We start from the raw sequence: 26173 nt of genomic DNA, 5'->3' as shown, positions 1-26173 counted from the left end.
TTAATTGATCATCGTGTATTAGAAACTGATTGTATATATTCAGCAGTGCAAACTTGCAAAGAGGACTGAACCATGGAGTAATTCGTTTGGCGCTTTCGTTAAATTTGAGTACTAATTGTTTAACTAAATTAGAAGCAGGAAGACGAAAGCGGAACCAATGAAACAACTGATGAGACGGACATAACTTGTCACTGGACCGGAAGTACCTCTGTTAACGTGCGCCGCTGATTTGCACAACTTTTGGGAGGAATGTTGATGATCTACTAAACGTATTTATTCTGTTTTTTATTTTATTTTGCGGCAAATATGGCCACAAAACGTAAAGTTGATGTAACGGTACCAGCCGAGGAGAGTGACCAGCTCCTCATCAGGCCTCTGTAAGTTCTCAACAACGTTAACTAACAATAAGTAGCATAGCTAGCTAGCTAACGTAAGCTTACAATCGATAATGTAAAGTTGTGACAACAAACAATAACAGTAATTAGAATGTACATGGTTAGATAGCTATCTTGGTATTCTGTTAACCTGAACTCTGTTGGAATATACGACACAGCTAGCTTGTGTTATTGTTAACGAGGTAACTAGCTAGCTAGTTGGTTATCCACCATCATTGCAGGTGTACAGTAAACACTCAAGGCTAGCTGACGTTACTGTTATCTTGGAAAGGTGTTTGACTCTCGCGTGGCTGTTGTCTTACTCAGGGGAGCTGGTCAGGAGGTGGGACGGTCCTGCATCATTCTGGAGTTCAAAGGCCGAAAAATCATGGTATTAAAATGACAGAGACGCTTGCCGCTGACGCTGTCAATGTAACATTTTATTGAGGTAGATTGAATGAACAAGCATAAAATACATGTGACCTACTGACACTTTCAGCTGGACTGTGGAATCCATCCTGGCCTCGAGGGCATGGACGCCCTTCCTTACATTGATTTGATCGATCCAGCTGAGATCGACTTGCTTCTCATCAGCCAGTGAGTGACCTTACCTCATCGAAGTGATGAGGATCTTGGACGATCAGTGTTTGATGACGTCTGTTGAACTGACTCGATTATATTCTTTCTACTAAATGTTCCTCCTTTCTTCTAAATCTCCTTAGTTTCCACTTGGACCACTGTGGAGCCTTGCCTTGGTTTCTCCAGAAAACCAGCTTCAAAGGAAGGACCTTCATGACCCATGCCACCAAAGCTATCTATCGCTGGCTGTTGTCTGATTATGTAAAAGTCAGGTAGACTACATTCTAACTGCCTTCCTTGTTTTCGTTTGCTTCACAAAGGCTGTGTAATACAGTGCAATTCCAAGATGGCAGCTGAAAAAAAAAAATTACAAAAAAAAGCTTGATTGTCACGTCTCCTTTTCTAGCAACATCTCTGCAGATGACATGTTGTACACAGAGACGGACCTGGAGGAGAGCATGGATAAGATCGAGACCATCAACTTTCACGAGGTGAAGGAGGTGGCAGGGATCAAGTTCTGGTGCTACCACGCCGGCCACGTCCTCGGCGCCGCCATGTTTATGATCGAGATAGCGGGCGTCAAGGTGAGATCTGACAGTTCTACCCAGTAAAGACTTCTCCATGCTCATGTCATGTTAGCTGTCACACAAGATAAAATAATACACGAACTTCCCCTATATGTATAAAAGCTGTATGTTGACCAAGAAAAACATATTTCCATCCTAATTCTGACCAATAGGTGGCAGTTTTGTGTCTTACACTGAAACAATAAACTTGCAGTAACGTGTGCTGACAGTTTGCTGTGGCGGATCTGTGTCTCTCTGTAGATTTTGTACACAGGAGACTTCTCTCGCCAGGAGGACCGGCATCTGATGGCAGCAGAGATCCCCAGCGTCAAACCAGACATCCTCATCACAGTGAGTTTTAGCTGAAGCACACATTAACATTAACATCACACCTGATGACCAACCACAGCAAAAGAGGCTCCAATGGCACCATGCATCGCCCCTAAGCCCGGACGTCATCTGGTCTTGGTAATTTGTCTGGCTGGCCATGGTTGTCTGTGTTCTCCCAGGAGTCCACGTATGGAACCCACATCCATGAGAAGAGGGAGGAGCGAGAGGCCCGCTTCTGCAACACCATCCACGACATTGTCAACCGGGAGGGCCGCTGCCTCATCCCTGTGTTTGCTCTGGGCCGAGCCCAGGAGCTGCTGCTCATCCTGGGTGAGACGGGGCCGCAGCTCCCCCCCTCTGCTCACACACCAACACTGGCCTGTGTGTCCGTAGGCACCCAGCAGATGTACTCATCCTGTGTGTGCGTGTGTTTCAGATGAGTACTGGCAGAACCATCCGGAGCTCCATGACATTCCCATCTACTACGCCTCCTCGCTGGCCAAGAAGTGCATGGCGGTGTACCAGACTTACGTCAACGCCATGAACGACAAGATTCGCAAGGCCATCAACGTCAACAACCCCTTTGTCTTCAAGCACATCAGCAACCTCAAGGTGGGCGCCGGGCACCGAGCTGAACTCATCAGAACATATATAGACCTTACCATGTGTTTAGTATCATATAAATACATGCACCCAGCCAGGGGATTGAACGATTTGTCCAGTCAACGTTTATTCCAGAGTGCTCCTATTCCTCCAGAGCATGGACCACTTTGACGACATCGGCCCGAGCGTGGTGATGGCCTCACCGGGTATGATGCAGAGCGGTCTGTCCCGGGAGCTGTTTGAGAGCTGGTGTACTGACAAGAGGAATGGGGTCATTATCGCTGGATACTGCGTGGAGGGAACCCTTGCAAAGGTGGCGGGTGTTTCCCTACTGACTGATGGTGTAATATAGTGTTCCTCTAAGTACATAGCGTAGTATAGTTTATAGTATATAGAGGTATTTTATACTTATGTATTATAGTAACCTGGCAAGTGCTTTGGAAAGTAATTTACTTAAAAGAAAATACTTTTTTTGTGTCATGGGCCAAGCATGAAGCTGGTCTGGTTTGGTCCAGTTCTGACCATGTCTTTGTTTGTTTTGTCCTCAGCACATCATGTCGGAGCCTGAGGAGATCACGACCATGTCAGGTCAGAAGCTGCAGCTGAAGATGTCCGTGGACTACATCTCCTTCTCCGCCCACACTGACTACCAGCAGACCAGCGAGTTCATCAGGGCTCTGAAGCCTCCTCACGTGGTATGAAATAACACAGATACATTCTGTCAAACAGAAATCCTTATTATTCAGGGGATTATTATTGTTATGTTTTTCCAGTTATGTTGCTTGTGTATGTTAGACACATTGCCAGAGTGTGAGTGTAATGTGAGACGTGTGTGTGTGCGTCTCAGATCCTGGTGCATGGCGAGCAGAACGAGATGGCTCGTCTGAAGGCGGCGCTGATCCGGGAGTACGAGGACAACGACGAGGTCCACATCGAGGTGCACAACCCCCGCAACACGGAGGCCGTCACCCTCAACTTCAGGGGAGAGAAACTGGCCAAGGTGAGACCCCCCAAAACCTGCCCCCTGACTGGACACCTGGGGAGAGCTAGTCTCACATTCCCCTCTTGTGGATGAAGGACAGGATGTGATGGTTGTGCTATGCTGCAGGTGATGGGCTCCCTGGCTGATAAGAGGTGTGCTCAAGGCCAGAGGGTTTCTGGGATCCTGGTGAAGAGGAACTTCAGCTACCACATCCTCACCCCATCGGACCTGTCCAGTGAGTACCACCTCACACACACATACAAGTCAGTCTGTGTCTCTGAGGTTGTGCCTCAGTGTTCCGGGCCAAGGACCATGGCTTTGTCTGTGTCTTCACTGGAATCATTTGATCTGGAATAAGACCTCTCTCCCCAGACTACACAGAACTGGCTATGAGCACGGTGAAGCAGACCCAGGCCATCCCCTTCTCAGGCCCCATCTCCCTGCTGGTCAGCCAGCTACGCAGCCTGGCCGGTGGGTACCTTCATGCACCCCCACCTCAAATCCTCAATTAAATTAAAATTAACTACTATACTCCATATATATATATATATATACATACACACACACAGTATGTACACCTTTATTTTCCTCTTACACTACTATATTCAAGATCTATTTATACTCCATATTTACGCTCTGTTCATCTAAAGTCCCTATGTAGTCCTCATTGCCAGCCTTGTACAGTCCAAGCATGGATCCATGTACCCGGGTTCTCCTTGGTCTGCTGTGTGTGTGGGTGAGGGAGGTTGTGATGGAGGTTGTGATGGAGGTGCTGTGTCATGTGACTGCAGGAGATGTGGAGGAGATGGAGGGGTCGGACAAGATCACCATCAAGATCTTCAAGAACATCACGCTGGTGCACGAGACTGGCATGGTGGTGTTGGAGGTGAGGAGGATGTTTCTGTGTGCCTTTTTTAAACCGTACCAGAATATATCAGGAAGCCTGTTCGCTAATGTTTTATCCCCCCCCGACGTCCCTCCAGTGGATTGCCAACCCTCTGAACGACATGTACGCTGATGCTGTCACCACCGTGGTTCTGGAGGTCCAGTCAAACCCCAAGGCCCAGAAAAGTCAGTATGCAGAACCTTCAGAACCTTCACACCCCCTCCTAGTAGTTAGTCCCTAATTGATATCTCTTTTTTCTTGCTTCTCCTGTAGTGATTGAGCCCAAGCAGGAGGGAGTGGACATGGAGTTGTTCCTCCAGAGACTGGAGATCATGCTGCAGTAAGCACAAACAGATAAAAATAGTTTTATTGGACTACATTGCCAATGCTTGCCACCAATCTAGAGACTGCCATGTTGGACGGTAGCACAACAAGAGTCTCCAGTGGCACCATGCATCTGTCCCTAAGCCCAGGCAGAGTGTAGTTTTCCTAATATGATGGGTGATCTTTGTTCATGGTTTCCACAACCTTCACAGAGACATGTTTGGAGAGGACTGTGTGGACTTCAAGGACAACAAGAACCCCACCCTGACCGTGGACGGGAACACCGCCTACATCAACCCAGAGACCAGAGTGAGTACGGCCCCTCAGCGTGTCACCACACAGTCCACATTCATCCATCTGTCTTCTGTGATGGCGTCCAACCCTGCTCCCCCGTGTGTAGACGGTGGAATATGAGGAGGGCAGCACGGATGACGAAACGCTGAGAGAGATGGTGGAGCTGGCCGTCCAGCGCCTCTATGACGCCCTCAACCCCGTCATCTGAGGACTGCCCCCACTGCCACCCACGTCCATCCTGGATGACTCCCCACAGCCAGCTTGGAACCCTGGAGGAAGATGGACCACTGCATACCCTCTGCTGGGCCTTCATGAGCACTTCCTGCCATGTCATCACATCCTGTCAGCCCATGGGTTTACGTGATTGCAGAGCTGTGCTGAGATCATGTATGTCATGTCACTTCCCTCACTGGTAGAGGAGTACCATGAAATGAACATTTGTAGTCTGTTGATGAACTCATTACAATTTTGAATTGAATGCCATTGCTTGAAAAAAAATCTCTTATTGTAGTTCTTGTGTACTTATATTTTTCTTATTTCACAAAAAAGGAATCTTTGTTTGTGAACTCGTTGGTTCCAAAGGAATCTTCATCTTTCACTCTGAACAAGATTTGTGCTGTATCTTTACAAGTTATTTTGATAATTGATCAATGTTTGTATTTTTTTTTTAAATAAAGCTTTCTGAGGCCAAATGTTTGTGCTTATTTATTTCAGTTTTCTCAGTGAGGTAAAACTGTGCAGTCACAAGACATCAGTTTCATTAAACACATTTTTGACACAGACAGTTAACACTATAAAAAGGACATCACAAGTGTAAGGAAGTGGCAGGAGTTGAAAATGACCCTGTGCTTTAGTGCAGAGGTGCTTCAGGACAGAGCAGAGGTGCAGAGACATATCAGTGGGCTAGTCTGCTCTCGACACAGCTAGCTCAGATCAAGGAAGTGCTTAGTGTATGTCACATGACATCACAATGTAAGACAAATATAATGATGTATACATAAACATGTATGGTATGTGAAAACACATGAACAATGGCAAATGACAACACTCATACATCACAATGTATGGCAATTGAGAACCCATCACAAAATGTGGTAAATGACTACGCATTCATATAGGAAATCCCAATGTATGGCAAATTACATAATAAAAGTACATAAAAATCAGTATTTCATAGAACAACAAAAACATAAGGCACTATCAACAGTGAGGAGTGGTAAGTCGCATGAGGCTGTCACAACAGTAGAGATACATTTGCAAAGTTTCTGATTGTCAGAAGTCATTCTCAAACACTGTAAATTGTCTTGAAAACAGTCCCTACAAAACAAAATGGCCACCCTTGTAACATTAAGCATGTGGCATGAACTCAACGTCATTCTGACTGCAGCTGTGGTTTCCAAACTTACCAGGAAATGTTGAGCAATACTGGTTTTAGTGACTTGTTACAGCATACCATGTTAGACACCTTGTTTGTCCCACTGGGTTCAACCAAGTCTCCAGAGGTCAGGTGGTGTTTACGCTCAAATAAGGAAGTAACACCCAAAGCTGAACACCCAGCCCTATGGGTATGTTTTCAATTTACAATGCATGATGTCAAACTCAACATTAATCATTTCGTAATTGTCATCCCACATATTAGATAATACACAAGTCCAGCTTGTTCTCGTTAGGGGCCTCTTCTTCAGCTCCCCATCCTCTCTTCCTCCTCTCTAGTTCTTTTCTCTCTCTACCCACTCCCTCCTCCACATACATACACAAGCACACACGCATACACACACACACACACATCCATCGCTTTCTTTCGGCTTCTCATTCAGCACTCGGTCTCCTTGCTGTTGAGGCGTGCTTGCCTCTGCAGTCTGAAGGACATGGCCTTGTTGCTGCGTCCCAGCGGACGTGCAGTCAGGTCCTCAAAGGAGCGTGAGGTGGAGCCCTTAGGCAGGGGGAAGGCTCTCAGGACCTCAGTGTCCAGGTGGGAGTCGAAGCTGGGGTCCTCCTGGATGGTGGCCATGCGGGGGCTGTCCAGGGGAGGCTGGTTGGAGCCTGGGCTGGGGATGGAGGCTGGGGCAGTGGCAGGACCTGCAGCTGGGTCCAGGGCTGGGGCCAGGGCTGGGGCTGTGAATGGGGGTGAGATTGGGGGTGTGCTGGTCTGCTGGGGGCCGGAGGCCTGGAAGCGCATGGCAGCTGAGAGAACAGAGGGCTTGAAGATCCTCACTGAGGATGAGTCCAGGCTGCTCAACAGCTCTGCATTCTGGAAACACAAACAGGGCGTCAGTGAGTGGGGAGGGGGAGGAGCATCTCCATGACAACAGCACATTCTGTGATCCTGCCCGAGCAGAACTTACGCTTGAGAAGAACATGGACTTGGTGTTCTGTTCATAACGCACATCGAGTTTCTTGTCCTAAAATTCACAGAAAAAAAGATGTTAGTGACAAACACAGCCTGTGAACCATTTGACTCAAACGGAGAGCCCAGTGTGCTGATGTGCTGTGGTTGGCACCCTCTGCTGGTAGTGCTTTTGAAACTTGTTTGAAAAAACTTGTTTGAAAATTGCATGTACATGGGGACATTGCCGTCCCACTCTTCCTGCCGCCCTAGTCAGCTGCCTATGTCGCCTGTAGGAAGAGCCGGCACTGGGAGAGCCTGGGCACCTACCACATAGTGGACCAAGATACTGAGGGGGACCCAGAAGACGAGTGAGAAGACCACCACTGAGCCCACAATGTTGTCGGCCAGAAACTTCCCGAAAGTGTTGATGTCCAGCTTATCGATGAAATCCCACAGCCTCTCGATGACATCTTGGATCTCCTTCATACACTTTCCCTGAGAGGAAAAACAGGACTTCTAAATCAGGGCTTGGAGAAAGAAAAACAGAGAGCTGAAAGGGGTATTTAAAGGCCGTACCGCTCCGTCGCAGAACCCCACAGAGCAGGGTTTGCCCTTGCGGAGGTACACAAAGTTTTCTTTGTCATCCTGGTAGGGAGCGCACACTCCTTTGGCGCTGCGACAACACACTTTACAGGAGTTGGTGTCTAGGAGAGAGGAGAGGACTCATCTATTTTTGGGCTGCATTTTAAGTGTAATACTTAGGCAACATCTCTCTTATGATCAAGACTTTTGGGGGAGGTCATCACTGTGACTATGGTGCCATTAAAGGGCCATTTGAGCTGGGTACCGTTGCAGGCGCAGGAGTGCAGATCCAGGACTGCCTCACAGAAGGGGATACACACTCCGCCCAGACACTCGCCGTTGTCCAGACACACTGTCTTGTCAGCAGCATTCTCAGGGGACGGACACTCGCTACTGTTTCCTGTTGGGGACAAAAAGCAACCAACATAAAACATCTGACATTTACATTTAGCAGACGCTCTTTTCCAGAGCGCCTTACAGTAAGTACAGGGACATTCCCCCGAGGCAAGTAGGGTGAAGTGCCTTGCCCATGGACTCAACATCATTTTGCACGGCCAGGAATTGAACCAGCAACCTTCTGATTACTAGCCCGATTCCCTAACCGCCCTGCCACCTGACTCCCTCAGAAAACACAGGGACCAACATTTTGATCTTAAAAAGGTAAACAATTGTTTTTGCTTAAAGGCAGTTTGTTGTGTCACAAGAGTGTGAGCTAGTTAGAAAATGGCATGTGTTCCATGTGATCAATTTATCATTTTATTATCTGGCGGTATAGTGAGTAGTGTGCTGTGTTGATGAGCATCTTTCTCTCTCATCAGTGGGTAAAGGGCTCACCTGTGCAGTAGGCCCTCCCCTTGCAAGTGGCATTGATGGGCTGCTGGCACACCTTACCCTTCACTTCATACTGGCAATCTTTACAGCACGCATCGTTCCGATCACTGCAATGGGGGGCGGGGCAAAAGAAAAGAGAGAGAGAGGAGCCAGATGGTTAACCGAGACAGCATCGCAACCAAGAAGCTCTACATTTCTAGAACATCCATCTCCCACACACCCTCAACTCCTCTGCCCCCGCCCCCTCAGCCCCGCCAGCGATCAGAGGAGCGGCTGACCCACCTGCACGTGGCGTTGCCTAGGAGCTTACACTCGGATGTGCAGCAGCGGTCGTTACTGATGTGCAGCAGCCCCGGGTCACACTCCTCCCCCTCCTCCACCCGAGAGTTCCCACACACGTTAATGTTCCTCTCCCGGAAACACACGGGGGCCTTGGCCCTCAGACGCTTCACGATGGAGCTCTTACTGCAGTTAGAGAACAGCTGGGGGCGCCAAACACACCACCGGGATGACACCACTTGTGGTCAGTCAGTGAGTTCATATTAGAAGCATCCAGCTGTTATTGTCACCTTATATGCAACTGTCATGTGTACACTACAATTCTACACTAAACACATACAGCACATAGGTAGTGTACATCTGGCCCTGTAGAAGCTGTTTTGGGATGGAACGGAGGGTTACCTTGTTGTTCGAGTGGTCCCCACTCACAGCGATGGGGTACATGATATATTTGCCACCCTGATCCTCCCTGGGGGCGCAGTAGGGGATGTTATCTGGGTCGTGCTCCGCCCCAAAGTTATGACCCAGCTCGTGGGTGGTCACCAGGTCTGCCTCCTGAGAAGACCAGATGGTACAAGCTCTGCTGATTGCTATCTGCTCTTTCAGAAAAAAACACGATCATCCGTACAGCTCCATTCACACACCTTGGTGAGAATCGTCTTCCCATAATTCATAGTGCTGGTTAGCCCCGTGTTGAGGTAGATCGATCTGGGCTCCGTTGCCGATGAAGGACACTCTAGAGGTGGAGAAACGAACCCTGAATGATCCCCAGAAATACAATATATTTCAGCAGATATTCAGCAGAAAAAGTGTTAACCAGGGGTAACCTGACAAGAGGGCTTACTCTCTGAGCAGAGCCCACCAGGAACGCCTGGTCTGGAGGGGGCCACGTAGGCCAGGCCCAAGGTCCCACCCTCAAAGTCCTGGTAGGTGAACAGGTGAGCCAGACACACGTTGGGTGCATGTTCAGCGATGTCGACGCTGAATTGCTGGAATGAGAGAACAAAGAAATCATGAGAATGAGAGTAAGGTTAAGACATTGTGTCCTCATGCTGTGCAGAGTCATCCTTGTTGGTGAACTTTGAGTCTACCTCAAGGAGCGTCTTCACATCCCATACATCCTCTCCCTCCACTGGACTGCCCACCATATTGAAGTGGGCAACCCCAGGTTGCACAGAGGTGGGGCTCTTCTCAATGATGATCTGGCGAGGATATTATGGGTAAGTAAACAGGATTGGCATTGGTTGTATCTCTGAGTGATGTCATAACATAGATCTTCACCTGTTGGATCTGGACCCCATAACCTTTGAACTCGTCATCCCATGACGTGTTCCTGTAGATGTCGTCCACACGATCGATCAGCTCAATCTGCAACAGGTACACTCAGTGACCATAGGAACATTTGTGTAGGACGTTTCTGAAATTGTTGACACTCATTAAAAAATATCAATGAAACAAACACTGGCGACATGTTGTATTTTGCTTTTGCATTCTATTCACATTTTAGTATTAAACATAGATTGTCCCTAATGCTGTTCATTCTAAACACTGCCCCCACCAGGTAGTTTAGGGTAGTGCTCTCCTCGTTGCGGCCCATGTGCTTGAAGAATCGGTGGTCCGCCACCAGAAGCAAAGGGCAGGTGTTCTTCTTGTGGTCATGAACATAGCGCTTCTCTCTGACCGCAGACTCTGAGGACAGGAGAGAACAGAGAACAGAGGAGATGAAACAGAGTAGAACTCTGTCAACTTCAATCAACTTCCCTCAATCTGCCCCTCCTACAGCCTCTACAGTTATGTCATCGTCACCTCCCTCTGGTACCACACCCATATCATTAACCTCCCATGTATAATTAATGAGAGCAATGAGGGTATGATGATTAATTTAACTCTAGTTGAATATGTTGCCTGTGTGAGCCAGAACGTAAGCTGGGAGCTGGAACACACTGCCTGAAGAAAACCTCCATTATCAACGTCCATTAGAAATATAGACAGACATTTTTGAGGTGGTACACAGGTCAGCACAGGGACAGGATGTGACAACCTTTTTTTCACTGAGGAAGCTCTGCTTCCCTCACTCCACTGAAGCTGGAGGAAAAGCAGAACAATAGGACACTCACGCCATGTGTCTGTTGCTGTGATGTATAACCGGAGATTCAATCAGCTTAAATCACTGACTGGAGAAATCTCACCATGGTGCACACACCCACACACAGACGCACACGTACACGCCCCTGTCCACGTGCCTTCATCCCACTCTCACACACACCCTCCATTCTAATCTGGAGCTCACCCTTTCCCTGGCTTTTCTCCTCCTCCAACGGTAGGCTGGAGATAATGCTCTCAGGAAGTAGGTCGTTGGAGTTTGCGTTTACGTAGCCACAGACGTTGGGCGAGCCCAGGCGGCTGATGTTCCTAATGTCCTCAGAGCGGTATACCAGCAAACGACCATCGGGGGGCGTCCCTGTGAAGCGCCACAGGGGCTGGGGAGGGGGGAGAGGGAGAGGGAGAGAGAGAGGGAGAGACACCAACATCTTCTCTTAGTCTTAGGCTTAGGAGACAGTTTGTGTTATAATTCTCCTTTGATGAGAAGGAGGGTACCTCTATGTTGTACTCTGTCTCGTCAGTGAGGATGTGTGCAGAGAATTCACCATCATCAATGTGTGCCTGCACTCGAGAGTTCTCCTCTCCTTTAAATGGATACAGGATGGTAAGTAGGACTATGACATATATAATCAGACACTCCAATTCATACATTTTAGGGCTTTTTAGAAATTGCTATTCAGGCCGACCTGATTGTCTTACCAATGACGTGTCCGGTAAAGTAGTTCTGTCTGTTGACATCATACCTCTCCTCTCTACCATCCTCGTTCACAAACACTGCCCTGAAGTCATCTGTAAACAGCTCTGTGTTTGTCCTCAGGTACAGCTTGAAATGTCTGAAAAGACAACAAAGACACTGATTCCAAGATCAACTACAACACTCCAATTAGAGAGGAGGCAAACAGAACAGAATACACATGATTGATTACAATAACCAGTTGCTTGAAGAGTCTATTTAATATACTTGTAATTGAAACAGGTCAAACTTTCCACATGCAAACATGCCTCAGTAGAAGGGTCTTTCCGATGGTATTATTACCTCTGCAAGGCTGTGAAACTCAGCAGTTTTTCAACATGGGTGTGTGTCTGGATGTCCCGCTTTCTGACTGAGTGGGTCTGGAGATTAGCAATAGGTAAGACTTCAAAGTCTGTCAGCATTACGCTGAGGGTGTCTGAAAGGCGGGGAGTGACACTCAATTAGTTTATTGATCCAAAACAGCTGTTTCATAAACCAGACGGATTTTGTATTGATCCAAACAGATCGAAGTTATTACACTTTTCACGATATTTTGCAAAAATATGTTTTCCTACTCGCAAATTATCTATAGGCAACTCGGCAGCTGTATATGTAAAACAGTTGTGTTATTGTGTTAAGTCATGAGTCATTCATACACTGTAGTTTAACGGAAAATCAAGTTTGTATATTACCATGTTCACGGTCTTCAACATCCGCAGGCGGTTTTGTCCAACAATTAGTTAGAAATCGAGTGAATAGAAACAAAAATATTAGCCTCATGTCGACATTTGTGATTACAATTAATTGTCAAAAGCTGCTATCACTCGGCTGAACAGTTTCTTTGCTCCTTATGAGTTCTCCTCTTAACTTGCTTTTCTGTGCACCAAACGGGTGAAAATGTAACCAATTTCAGTCACTGTAACAAACTGAATCCGATTCTTAATATGTTTCGCGTGTCTCTATTGTAACAATTTTTCGTGTTAAGAGCGAGCGCCTGTACACCCGGAAGTACTGTAAACTCGGTTAAAAAAAATGCTGGTATTACAGACGGATATACTGTAAAAGGGACGGATATCACTCCATTCTCTCCATCAATGAACGACCTGTCGTTTACATCCACTTGGATCTTTAGAAACTAGCAAATAAATGTAGACAAGCAATTCGAAGAAAGATGCGAAAAATTGTGGCGTTAGTCATCAGCTCTTACATAAGAATAATAAAGCTTTAGCAGGGGGATTGCAAACTGAGCGACATCTGCGCAGATCTATTTTTAATGCTTGGATATGTTATCTCAACGTCAGCATGTCCATTTAATTCGGTGTTTGTATCCAGGCAATGCCCCATTTTTAGACCTGTAGGCTACCATGTAAGAAACCCCCAAAACTAATTTTTACACAACGTAGCCTCTCAGATGGTCTAAGATACTCTCTGTTCTGAGTAATGAGTGTCACTGTGATAGACGAAAATATTCGCGCAGGGTGTGAAGTGGGTTTCTGTAAGCCTGCTATACTCAGAAGTCTCAGCCAGTCTATTAATAATGTTTCTGAGCTTGTATGTATCTGAACTTCGAAGTGGTACTCCTGAAGTAGCTAAAGTGACTGTCACTTTAGCTCATTTTACATTGTTGACTTAAAATTACTATACACATACATTCAGCGATCATCCTATCATAATGTAAATGTACGTGACACAGAGTTAGATGTTTCTCACAAATGAAACTAATTTAAAGACTCAAAAAGGTATGGTTTATAAAATGTAATTTTTTATTCATGTTACATAGCTGTTACATTGGGCATTAAACATTTTCACAAGGCTTTGGGGACTACAATCAATGATTAGCAAAAACACAAGTGGTCTGAATTTCTAATGACAATCACTGGACAAACCATACACCCTCTCACAAGTGCACAAACCTGCAATGAAAAGGTTTTAAACAAGTGGGACTTGTGTATGCGCAATATTAATTTCCATTCCAGTGTACGTTGCAAAAATGGGCATGCATGTACTTTTAGTTTTTTAATCCTTTTTTTTGTGTTTTTTTGGTCTTAAAGTGCCACCTTTTCCTTGTCAGACATGCTACCAAGTAACACTGAGGTGAATATTATGAACAAGAGGGAAAGGGGGGGATTTTCATGACCTTCCAGAGACCATCCATCACAAGAGACAGTTGCCTGTTGGATTTGTTCTACAGAGATGCTTGTGGTCTTGCTACTTAGCTTGAGAACAACGGCCTCAGAGGAGTGTTACAGTTTACCTACGACACTAGGCAGGTGTTTACAGGGCCATGACTGGGAGATGGAGGTCTCCCAACATTCCTGTCAAATTTGAGAATGGCGTGACAGTGTTGCCATCCCTTTCTCAACCTAGCCGTATTGTAAATGCATTCTAGGAATACAAGCCCGTCTAGATACATATTTTTCTCTCTCCTTCATTGTCAGTCTCATGTCAAACAGACAGTTGATGTTAACGTTAGGTGAAGCTAGTAATCCTTTTCTAGAGCAGAAACAGTACATCAGGGAGGCCAGGACAAACACCAACTCAAGAATGGAGATATCACGTTATTCATTTTGCCTCTTCATACCAAAAGCAGAGTGGTGAAAACTAAAATGATTTGAATTTCCACACATACACAGCTCCATGGCGACAACAAACTTTCAATACTATAATCATTTCAAGTGGAACAACAAGGAATGAAGATGTGTAAAAAGGTTTCTTTTTTGTCTTTTTAAATTTTCTGTGCCGAGGACAGGGGGCGCTCTAGTTCTCTCCTCCTTCTCCAGCCTCGGCCTCATCTGCTGCATTGTCAGACGTCCATAGCTGCAGGAAGTAGGGGGGGGGGACAGCATGCATAAAGCACTTTGTTACTGTGTACAAAACACCCTTTATATCACTGAATCACTATCACATGACTGAGCAAGTTCTTAAGAAAAACTGAGGAACTGCCTCGTTTGGAAAATACATCAGATCAATAGTGTAAATGCTAGGGAGGTGCAGTGGTGCGTGTGTGTGTGTGTGTGTGTGTCTGGGGGGGGGTGCTGCGAGGAGGCCAGAGGATCTTACTGTGAGGTTGTCCCTGAGCAGCTGCATGATGAGCGTGCTGTCTTTGTACGAGTCTTCACTCAGGGTGTCGAGCTCTGCGATGGCATCATCAAAGGCCTGCAAGCACACGCACGTACAGTGGTTCACATTTGGGTTGCACATTTCATGCATTTTCCTTAACCGGTAGTTGAACATGTTAATCATGAATCGTCAATTAATCATTAAGGACTAAAAAACAAAATGCACAAACAATTTTACGGAAAAGCCGGCGCTTGCGGTGGTAATGATGAATATAGTGGAAACACTGGGGTGCAATTACTGCCATTTGTACACTGACAATGGAGACAAACGTCATCAGTTGATACAGTTGATAACCGGTTCAATTCTTAACAGCAAATAACCGATTCATGATAAATCATGAACATCCCTTGTTCACATACATATGTACAGGGAGATGAGTGTGTGCGTTTGTGTCTACAGATGAACCTTACCTGCTTGGCCAGGGCACAGGCCTTTTCTGGAGAGTTGAGGATCTCATAGAAGAAGACAGAGAAGTTGAGTGCCAGGCCCAGGCGGATGGGGTGTGTGGGCTGCATGTCCTTCTTGCTGATGTCAAACGCCTCCTGGTAGGAGTCTTGAGAGTTGGATATCGTCTCTGAGGAAACCAGGAAGGAAGGCGACATTTAGATTGATGGCAGGGACAGTGACATTTGGAAAGGTTGAGAAACCAAAATTCAGACAATGTGACTAGTAGCAAAGAGACAACGTAATGTCAAGACGCCTCAGGGTACGAGTGGGGTCACAGACATGGAGCCCATTTAGGCCAATGTCATTTCCTTAGCTGTCGAGTGTCCTGAGTCAGTACTGACCACTCCAACCATATCTGGGAGTGATACATGAAGTACTGTGCTTTAAACAATCCCTTCCATAAAGCAACTTCACCTTTTTATCTTTAGTGCATAACTAATCTTCCTGCATTAGCTAGGATACATGTCGCCCACATAGAAGCAAGTTAGTGAAACACTAACTCAGTCGTATAGTGCCAAGGAATTTCCTTCCGTTCTAGAGTGAAGTGAGGGGTCATGCTGTTGTTGGGGGGAGAGGATTGGCAACTCAGACAGCAGTAATCCTGACTCGTATGATGTGTGGGGGTGGGGGGCGGACTTGGGAGCAAAGGGGCCTGACAGCAAGGCAGCAGAGGCCTGACTCACTGGGAGGGAGGGGCAGCCGGGTGAGGGAGGGCAAGCTAGGGAACGTTCAGAAACACATCACCCATGTTTAGAGCCCAAACCCACCCAGCCTGAACTAAACAAACAAGCTTGTCGTCCCCTTGAGCGAGCGTCTGGATCCAGCTCCAACACACACAGATCTAAGCAGAACTCCAAGCCTTCTAGCCAGAGAACAGCAGCTTGCTGGGTCAGGGATGCTTGAGTAAGAACATGGTAAATACCCTTGAGGTCCACAATCATTTCATGTGAAAGAAAGAAAATTCCAGTCCAAAACCAGATTGCCTAACTACACTGGCCTCATTGACAATCTGGCAGCTGTCCTCAGCAACAATATAAAACACCAAAAAGCATCTGCTAAATGAATAAGATGAAGTGTGTCTTACTCGACCACAGTAACATATGCAGATTAAACTGTTCCATGTGCACCACCTCACTCTCACTGAAATACTGGGTATGTCCAGGGCAGACTATGGCCCCTGGCGTGAGACGAGGGCTGGACTTACCCTTCTTGTCATCCACGGAAGCCACTTCGGCCAGATATCTGTAGTAGTCTCCCTTCATCTTCAAGTAGAAGACTTTGCTCTCTGAGTTGGGGGCGTTGTCAATCAGGTATTTGCTCAAAAGTCCCTGTAAATGGAGAGGGGAGAGAATTATTACAATTCATTGTGCTTAGGCATCTACCACAATGGTACAACCAAGATGAAAACGCAGGACTTAGAAATAAGTCGTTAGCGGATATTACCACTTTAAACCAAGAAGACAGAAAATACATTTTTGGAAAATGGGAGAGGAGGGGCATGTGTCAGGTTATCCCCACAACCCATAGATGTGGTGGGATATTTCTTTTGGTGGCACATTTATACAGACTGAGACTTAAGTCGCAGCCGCATGAAAAGTCAAACATCAATTAAAAAGACTTAAGAAATGTTGAGTGAAACCACTATGTAGTCATGGCTGCTGTACACAGGAACATAACCCCGGCCTCAGACTTGCCACACACTGGTTGTGGTAGAAACAAGCTCTGCTGAATGCTGGTGCAAGACATGCACAGGCCTACTACTGTCTCCCTGTGTGATCACAGTTCACAATTTCCCCCGGGGGAAAGGCCTGTAACATGCTTGTACCCCATGCTTGGCTTTTGCCATGGTTAACCGCTTCCTCGCCTCCCGTTAGGTCAGCACTGGTAGGAGAGATGAGATCATTGGTGTAAATATGGTTCCAGCATCATGTCGAGGGTTAAACCCAGCTCGAGGTGACCCTGCACCAAGGGGAGCCTGGGTGGAGTCACCATCACACAGACTGGACTGACTGACTGACTGATTAGCAGCGCCAGAAAGAGATCTAATTTACGACAACTATCCCGGCGAGGTCAGCTATTTGGGAGCGTGGGGGAGTCAACACAAGACTAGAGTAAGCTGCATGTCCTGGAATAACACATGCTCTCCTGCTCGAACACACGATCAGCTTTCCGCAGAGCTGGCGGCCCCAGGAACAGGGCAGGGCCAGCCGCGTTTCCTCTCAGAGGCATCCTCACCACAGACATCCTGACGAGAGGCACCTCACACAGCCTACACTGAATGCAGACATACAGAGCTCCCACTGAATACACGCACACAAGACAGTTTGCTTTCTGGCTCATGGTATTGGCACACACTTGATTATTTCTCTGCATTCTCATATCTGCCTGTTCCATCTTGTCCCTGGCAAGCGTTTGCGCTTGCTGTAGGGAGCTGCCTTCACGGAGCAGGAGGAATGTGCACACCTGACATATGCAGAGATGAGAAGATGGATGAGAGCAGAAGGCAGGGCAGGGCACCTTACTGGGCATCAACATCAAGGCAAGGCATACCATATTATTGATCAGGTTGAGACATAGCCCATGGCATGTCTTTTCTTACAGGCTTTTTCTAGGTTAGTTCATTTTGGCTACACAGATCACATCAGTCGCCGGGTTGTTCCACAATGTCCAGCAGCACTAATCACATTCAGCCCCTGAATCGTGTACCTGTACCTCTCTGGAGAATGTAGCCTAACAGTATTAGGATTATGTAATAAAAGAGCCTGCACGCCGTGGCCCAGATGGGGGCCTGGAAGGGCAAGTCTACCAGATGGCCAGCGCAGAACTGGAGCACACAGAAGCTGTCCTCAGAGCTCGCTCGGTAGGAGTCCCACCAGCACTACATCCTGGATGTGGAAGAAGATGATGATGATGATGATGATGATGATGATGATGATGATAAGGGCCAGGGTCAGTGCAGGAAGGTAGGGACAGGATGTGATGGGGGGCCACAGATGGGTGGCTTTAAGGTCTCTGCAATACAGAGGTGCCATTTGCATTGCTTGCTAGCCTGCACAGAGGTGCGGACAGTTAGTACCGCCACAGACCGGATCAAAGGGTGCGCATATAAAACGGAGCAATCTGGATTACTGTGGATCGGCTTTAAATTGGGTGCTCCAGCTCCCAGCATGCTCTGGCATAGATACAATACCCCACTGAGATTTTCTTTCCCCATTTTTGTATCTACATATGACTGTGCCCTTTCTAAACAGTCTTCCCAGCAGACGTGACAAGCTACTTGAGAAACTGCTAGTTGTAAAGACCATTAGGACCCTCTAGCTATAGTGTGTGGGAGAACAGGAGTCACTTCCCTTTTTGACAGGAAACCAGTGATGCTACCAAACCAACATCAACGTTCGTAGAGGTTAGCAGCAGAGAACGGAGCTTAAAATATGACGTTAGTCCATTTCACCCAGCAGCACTTGTGTGAAGGAAGTGCATTAGGCTTCAATAGCCTGTTTTGTTCTAATGGCTCCTTTTCTATGGGGCCCTGATGCTCAGGACACCCCCATGGTTCGGAGGGGGATAAGCTGAACAATGCAGCTAAGCTTTCGCACAAACATTTCTTAATCCGCCAACTGCGATAATATCTGCGCCCTATTTTTAGCACTGCAACAACACACACTCTTCCTCAGCTCAGGTTTACTTTGCTGCAGGACAAGGTGACAACAGAGGATAGTCATACACATGGGCTGAGTCACACAGTAAGCTGATGGTAAGGTCAAGCACAGTATGACAGAGTGGGACAGTATCCTTCAACACTTCCACATAGTACGCAAGAAGGCAGACACTGGATATTTGGACCAACGCTAGGGAGCCACGATATGTAATCTTAGCAAAAAGACAAGTGCCGTTTGTCACCATGACCACCACACCCACTCGCAGGTGCAACAATAAACTTTTTGCCATGGAGACAACCGATAAGACGGAAACAGCAAACAGTTCAGATAGGAAGTTCAAAGCCAAGTTAGCCCCCCCCCCCCCCTCCCTCCCTTCATAAAGACGAGGATGGTGCAATCCTAATTTAGTCTCTCTGCAGTACAGTGGAACCCTCCTGGTGGCCCAATTTTCACACTGTTCTGCCTCATTTCATTTAGCATAACAACTTCTGACAGCAAAAGAGATTCACGCTAAATGTCCTCCTTCCAACCAGGACCACTCGTGTTAAGATGATCTTGACAGTAAATTCTCACTCAGGTCAGACAGACCCTGATTGAGTATTCGCTGCAATTTCCAAGAGAGACGGTTGGGGGTGGGGGAGAGTTGCAGCTTTCTGCCTGCAACAGATATATTGATTCTGGGCAGTGAGTAGAGAAGGTAGGTCATTCCACTGCACCACTGCTCACACAGAATAAATTGGTGCAGCCTTCCAGCAGTTTTAGATGAACATCACTATGACTATCTTGCAAAAGCAAAGTCCGTGAATGAAAGTAGCTCCTTATGAACAATTATGGCTGTCATTGTCTAACGTGACAGTGAGTATTACAGTTAATTGTCATTTGTAGCATAGCAAATCAGCTATTTTTATTCCAATTGTGTCAACATCAAGGGAATAGTACTTCACTTAAACCATGCTACTTTTTATACCCCGAGTGACCCCATTTGTTGCTTGTGCTAAACCCCCAGGCTTGCAGATGATTTCTTTCTAACGTCGTCACTGTTCCTTTCCTTTTTTCCAAATAGGCATTACAAAATGGCTCAATTGATACATGCTAATCCTTGTGATTGTGAAACATGGCTACACGGCTCGACTATACTTACCAATACATCGTTGCAGATCTCTCGCAGCTCCGACTCCACCTTCTCCCGGTACTCCTTGACCATCTGAAGCTTTTTGTCGCTCCCCTCAGTTTTCTGCTCGATAGCGGAGATGACCCTCCATGCTGACCTCCGAGCTCCGACAACGTTCTTGTAGGCAACTGACAGCAGGTTTCTCTCCTCGCATGTCAGGTCCGCTCCCTGCTCCGTTACATTTTTCATAGATGCTGCCATGTCGTCGTAACGCTCGGCCTGTTCGGCCAGCTTGGCTTTCTGAATCAGCTCCGTTTTATCCATGTCTATGTAATGTGTTCAAACTGTCGCTCGCAATTAACTGTTCAGTCCAAAGAGAAGGGAGAGGGACAACCGTTTGGAGCAATAAGGTGAAGATCGTGAGAATATCAGTAATCCTGTCAGAGCACCTGGAAAGATGGGGACAAACACATTATTACTAATCTGTCGTAGTGGAAAAATCATAAAAATGTGGCGAACCAGCAAAAATCTACTTCCAACTGCTGCAGATACTGCTGCTGATGCTTGACAGCCATAATGCTGGCCTGCAGTATTACTGCGCCTTCCATTTGTTTAACTACATTGCTTATCCCTCATTGTCAGACTAAATCACATACAGTTAATTAACGTAAAAGTAGTTTAGAGTTACCTTCCCTGCTAACTAACTGGCCTTCAGGAAAATAATGTTGACTGGTTTGTACCAAATACGAACGCAATGCAAGCTACAAAGCCAATGTTAGCTAATAACGTAGTACTGGTAGCTTGTGGAGTACCAAAATAACTTGACTAGTAACGCTAGTACTTCACTAGTTAAGACAAAATAGCTTGCAACGTTTGCTAGCTAGCTTAGCTAGCTACTATCCCACGAGACGCCCCGGCCTGACGGATTTGGCTGCACTGACAGTCAGCAAAGGATTGACTACTTTAGTAAGCTAGCTACACCGTGGCTTTAACGCGCAGATATTTAACATTACCAAACGTCCCTTCACGTTTCTTTCCAAAATAAATAAATAAAAAGTTAATCACAAACAAATTAATCTTTACCAGATAAAGAATTTTCTCTCCCAAGCTTGAGATGTTTCCGAGCCGCCCCTCCGTGTAAGCTCTCAGCTCTGGGTGGAATAAAATCGTACGACTTCAACCAACCCTGACCAGAAGGCGTTTCCAAGAGAAAGTTTACCCAATGATACCTCGGTATTGTGAAGGACCTACCGTTATCACTCAAAATGATAACCAGTAGGGCTATAGCGCGGGGAAAGAAGGCAGACTTTGGAAGCCACGGGGTCTCCTCTTATTAGAGCAAGGGAGATGACGTCATCATTGCCATGGATATTCACCCTTGCACACACACACACACAGGCGCGCGCGTGCACATAAGGAGCCTGAATCAGTAATGGGTGTGGTGAGTGTAGGATTTCATTTATTTTTTGTAAACTTTTAAAGCAGGTGGAACAAACACATGGATGTGGATTGATCTCAGCTTGCTGGAAGACAAGACAGGCAGAAGGATTTGTGCAGGAGTATCATTAATGTGTATGTTGCTAATGTGTAGGACCATAGCCTAATATAAATGTGAGTAATATAATGTTCATTTCAGTATATTCTGCCAAATAATATATATATATTGATATGTAAAATATTATTATTATTAAGATGGTAATACATAAATATAACCAAGGCAGTTTTCCATCAATGTAATAGATTTGATAGACAATGAGAGGCCATCGCTGTTACATTGTTTTATTGATTCAAGAGCTGCAGACAGACAATCCCTGCAGTGCATAAAGATCAGGAAGGAGACACCCCAGACTAGACCCTCCCCTGCCTGAGTCAGGTCAGGACTCTCCCAGTAAGGAGCAGCCACTCCAGTCCAACCAATCCAGAGTCTCCTCCCTGAGCCTCACAGAAAGCCCCCCCTCCCCTTCCCCCCACACACACCAAAAGTTTATACTGTATATCCTCAGTGTTCTGATTATGTAGTGAAACATGAATGGAATAATACAGGTCCATCATGGTGTTCTATGTACAGTAGTAGAGACATTGTAATTTAGTTTGTAACGTTGAAGGGAGCCAGTGGTACATTTATATACCACACCAATTAAATGAGTGTTGCCCTGTGGCCAGGACACCATCATTCCAGATGGCAGCCCATGGATTCCCTCATCATACATTCCCTCATCATTTGTATCATCACGCAGTGAGACTGTTGGGATGAGGTCCAGTGTCCCCACATCAATGTGCTCAGCAATAGCTTTTTTGCCAAACAGACAGCTTGGGAACCAAAGACAAGGTGGTTCTTTGCAACCATTCCCTCCTTTCTATTAATTATCAGTGAATCATTGTGTGTCACAGCCTCGCCCATTTGATGACAGAATCTTAGACAGATACGTGTTCTGACGACTGACAGGTAGATCTGTCAGAGACATGGCTCCCTCAAGCGCAGCTGCAGTCAAGATGGGTTTTTATTCCTGAGTCTGTCGAAATCTACGGTGCCTTCTCTGCCTGTCTAAGATGGGGGAGGGGAGAGAGAGACGGAAAGAGAGAGAGAGATGCAGAGCGGGAGACAGAGAGAGGGGGGGGAAGGGAGGGAAAAGGGAGGAAGGGAGCAGAGATAGCCTTCTGAGAGTGTGAAGAGAGGGTCGAAACATTAGAAGCAGAGGAAAGATGAAGTATTAAGACAGGAGATAACATCAGCCATAGCCTGCTCTCTGGATTCCAGCTGAATGTGGGACACAGACTACTGTAGGTGGGCATGTGGGCAGCCAGGGAGTGTCTCCCCCAGCCAGACCCCACGATGACCCCCCAACTCAAACTCATACCCTGCGCTCTCATCCAACCCCCCACCCCACCCACCCCATACACAAACACACACACACACCAAAGTATATGGCACTCATGCTGGCAAGCGCATAACAGTCTCTGAGCTGTCAGCCGGCATTACGTAATGTGCACTCTTTCTGAAAAGAACTGAAAAAAACCCTCTGGGCGTTGTCTCGCCTCCTGAAACCTGCCTGGTAACAAGGCAGTCTCAGTCTGTGCTCCAATCCTTCCAAACCTTACCACACGCACACACACACACAAAGTCACACATGCACATGCACACAGACATGTCTGGTGTCTGTTAGACCCAGCAGAGCTGTATTGTTAGCCATACCAGGGAGCTGGCATGGCTCACAGATTCCTGTTCGTCTCCAAAAGGTACCTTCTGAATACAAGAGTGAGACTATAGACAGGCATCCCATTACATCCACACACCTCGCTCTCCAACACATCTAAAAACAGTACCTGGACAGTACAGTACAGCAGAACATTTACAGCTAATCAATTTGTGGTTTGCAATGATACAGCAATTCCTCACACTAGACTTTTTAATTCTCTGGTATGCTAAGCTTGTTGGCGGTGGAACTAATTCCTAACAATTGGAATGTTTTATTTATTTTTTCAGTAGCATGTGAAAGAATAAATTCTAATCAAGCTTAAAGGGATTGGATGTCATTATAGCTCAATCAATTTCACACCATTGATTTGTGAGCTCAAAATGCTGAGTCACGTTGATGCGTCGCATCCTCTTCCTGCTGGCGCACGTCACTCATCTCTGTATCAGGCTTAGTCAGGCATCCTAGTCCACCTCTTCACCAGCCACTGAGGTAATGGCATGGAACTGGCTTTCAGCTTGGATCCCAAATACTAATATAATGTATTCTAGTGATTATAGGCTACTGGGTTGATTAACCTGATTCCAGGTCAGCTGAAGGCATAATTATGTCAAGTTGAACAGAGATAATAATGTGAAGGGCCACATGAAACCAGCGAGAGGTGGTCCATGTCAATCATTGTTGGCATGTATTGACTTATGTGGAGGCTTTAAACATGCAGACTGCATTGTGCCCCTACCCCTACCCCCATCCCCAGCTAGATAATGAACATGTTTTAATTCCCAATGAGAGATGCCGTCGTCTATTGTCTTCATGTGTTTCACTGTGAGAAAAAAGGAGAATGAGGAAACCAGAGTCATGTGTTCAAATCTTTCATCTCACGTGTCACACAGTACAAACTGATGACCTGCTTGAGAGTACTGAGAGAGCAAGAGAGAGAGAAAAAGAAAGTTGCAATGTTATATTTTAGATGTGTGACTATTACATATCAATCTTTGAAAATTCCAGAAGTTTTAATCCATACAGCAATGAGTTGTGCGGGCAAGTAATGAGTTCTTATTGGTGCAAATATGGGCATAATATTTTATGAAAATTAGATATGGATTTTTCAATTGAGACATCTGGCTCATTAACATTTGATGAAAGCTTTGCTTGGGAACAGGCAAACATGATAAATATGTGCACTCTCTGTTCTACTTTTGGGATTCTTACAAATATAGTATTTAAAACTTAATGGATGTCACACTGTTCTAGGATCAGCAACGGAAAATTCAAATTGTCTGGAGAGCAGAATGAAAAGGAAACCGTAGAGAGTATGTGAGGATAGACAGTACTGAGTTGGGGGACAGTTTGAAAAAAAGAGAAAAGAATCACGATTAAATTGATCTGTCGCCATACGGATGTATGAGGGGGCTCTAATAATTCTGTAATCAGAATGAGACTGAGGCAGAGTAATGAGAGTGAGGGAGATAAGATGACAGAGAGGAAATGCAGGCAGGGAGCTCAGGAAGCAGACAGATAGAGAGGAGTAGGGGTGGAGGTAGGGCAAGGTGGAGAAGCTCCATCCAGATACTGTAGATAGCTAGATATATTAATTTTTTATAATCTTGACTTTGTGTTCCTAGAAAACAAAAACTGTTACCATGCAAACAGATTGAGATTATAAATTATCTCGGTCTATGAGCTGTTTTGTTCCACAGACTCGTGCTTTCTCAACCGCAAAATGAACAGATAAAATGAACTATGTTCCTGGAAACTTGATTTGTTTAACTTTTATCCGTCAAATATTGCCCTATTCCCTCTGAGGTGAGATCAAAGATCTGCAGACACTTTCCCCAGCGCCACACCTAAACGCCTCCCTGTGATTGAGCATGAATAAACAATGAGAAGAGCCTGACTAATGGAAGGGAACACACTGAGTCACGACGCCGGGAAATATTAGACAACAGCACAGCTTATACGAACTACACTTCAGTTCCAACTCCCCAGTCGTGCCTGTGGCTGTTACCTTACGGTGCCCCAGGGTTTGGGAGGCCCCACCCTGCAGACCCAAGAGCGCCCAAGGAAAAAAAGGGAGAGTATGGTAAACAGGCATGATAAGCATGCTGGAATAGCCACATGCCATAACTATCTTCTTTTTTTTGCCACTATAAATGCATGTTCCGGCTGAGCTGTTAGTAGGAGCGTGATGTACTGTAGAAATAGTGGGTTATTAAGTCTGTGATTGGTTGGTGTTGAGATTGTGTGGCCGCATAAAAGTGTGGGGAGGTGAGAGCTTTTTGAGCTGATATTGAGTGGGTGCTCATGTACAACTGAGGACACTGAAGTGATTCGATCCATAGTCTGAGGGCTGTCTAGTAGCTGGAAACATTACTACTCATGGCCACTAACCATTGCAACACCTTAAAATAATACTCATTAAAAGGTTACATACATAACATGTAATACTGTCTCCCTGTTGTGGCTCACCAGGTGTATGTGTGTGTGTGCGTGTGTTTTCATGCAAATGGAACAATTGGGTACAATGTATGTCTTTCTACCTCTGACTGTCAATGTCAGTCAACACGAACCAAAACAAGGAGCTCTTTTCTATGACATCAAATCCCAAACTGACAGGCCAATGCTTTATCATAAATGATTGTATCCGGCCAGTTGGTGCCCAGTGTTCTTTTGTCACTTACTTTTGATACTGAAATGTTTCAAAGAAACTCTTCAAAAGCTATACGTTTCTGTTACTGAAAACAGGTATCTGCTAAAGAGACAAATCAAACCATCCAGTTATTGTCGGAGTATTTCCTCAGCACCGTACTAGATTAGATTATTGTGATTTGTCTGGGCATCAAAGCC

General features: G+C 46.0%; 3 protein-coding genes across 3 annotated transcripts; 1 reads left to right on the top strand and 2 right to left on the bottom strand.

The window, feature by feature from the left end:
• Positions 1–192: 192 nt before the first annotated feature.
• On the top strand, positions 193–5630 carry cpsf3 (cleavage and polyadenylation specific factor 3). The gene is made up of 18 exons (XM_084700186.1): positions 193–377; positions 702–765; positions 874–971; positions 1097–1225; positions 1360–1537; positions 1781–1870; positions 2029–2179; positions 2286–2461; positions 2607–2765; positions 3001–3147; positions 3300–3452; positions 3561–3669; positions 3807–3905; positions 4226–4320; positions 4418–4505; positions 4594–4660; positions 4857–4953; positions 5045–5630. The coding sequence occupies exons 1-18, from the start codon at positions 307–309 to the stop codon at positions 5144–5146; spliced, it is 2073 nt and encodes a 690-aa protein (XP_084556312.1). The 5' UTR covers positions 193–306; the 3' UTR covers positions 5147–5630.
• Positions 5631–13017, bottom strand: adam17b (ADAM metallopeptidase domain 17b). Its single transcript, XM_084700185.1, has 18 exons — positions 12488–13017; positions 12099–12231; positions 11762–11895; positions 11558–11646; positions 11250–11439; positions 10518–10648; positions 10241–10327; positions 10051–10161; positions 9804–9948; positions 9604–9695; positions 9362–9514; positions 8963–9162; positions 8684–8787; positions 8115–8249; positions 7844–7971; positions 7595–7762; positions 7284–7340; positions 5631–7189 (listed from the first exon to the last, which is right to left on the bottom strand). The coding sequence occupies exons 1-18, from the start codon at positions 12573–12575 to the stop codon at positions 6752–6754; spliced, it is 2583 nt and encodes an 860-aa protein (XP_084556311.1). The 5' UTR covers positions 12576–13017; the 3' UTR covers positions 5631–6751.
• Positions 13018–13535: 518 nt separating this feature from the next.
• On the bottom strand, positions 13536–21354 carry ywhaqa (tyrosine 3-monooxygenase/tryptophan 5-monooxygenase activation protein, theta polypeptide a). The gene is made up of 6 exons (XM_084699523.1): positions 21216–21354; positions 20163–20581; positions 16567–16690; positions 15326–15489; positions 14856–14951; positions 13536–14612 (listed from the first exon to the last, which is right to left on the bottom strand). Exons 2-6 carry the CDS (start codon positions 20454–20456, stop codon positions 14553–14555), a joined length of 738 nt encoding a protein of 245 aa, XP_084555649.1. The 5' UTR covers positions 20457–20581; positions 21216–21354; the 3' UTR covers positions 13536–14552.
• Between the last annotated feature and the right edge of the window lie 4819 nt (positions 21355–26173).

This window comes from Hypomesus nipponensis, chromosome 6 (assembly GCF_054491055.1).
Source record: "Hypomesus nipponensis isolate SF chromosome 6, ASM5449105v1, whole genome shotgun sequence".
Taxonomy (NCBI): domain Eukaryota; kingdom Metazoa; phylum Chordata; class Actinopteri; order Osmeriformes; family Osmeridae; genus Hypomesus; species Hypomesus nipponensis.
Note: the sequence above shows the minus strand (reverse complement) of the source record. Positions and strands in the feature narration are given on the sequence as shown.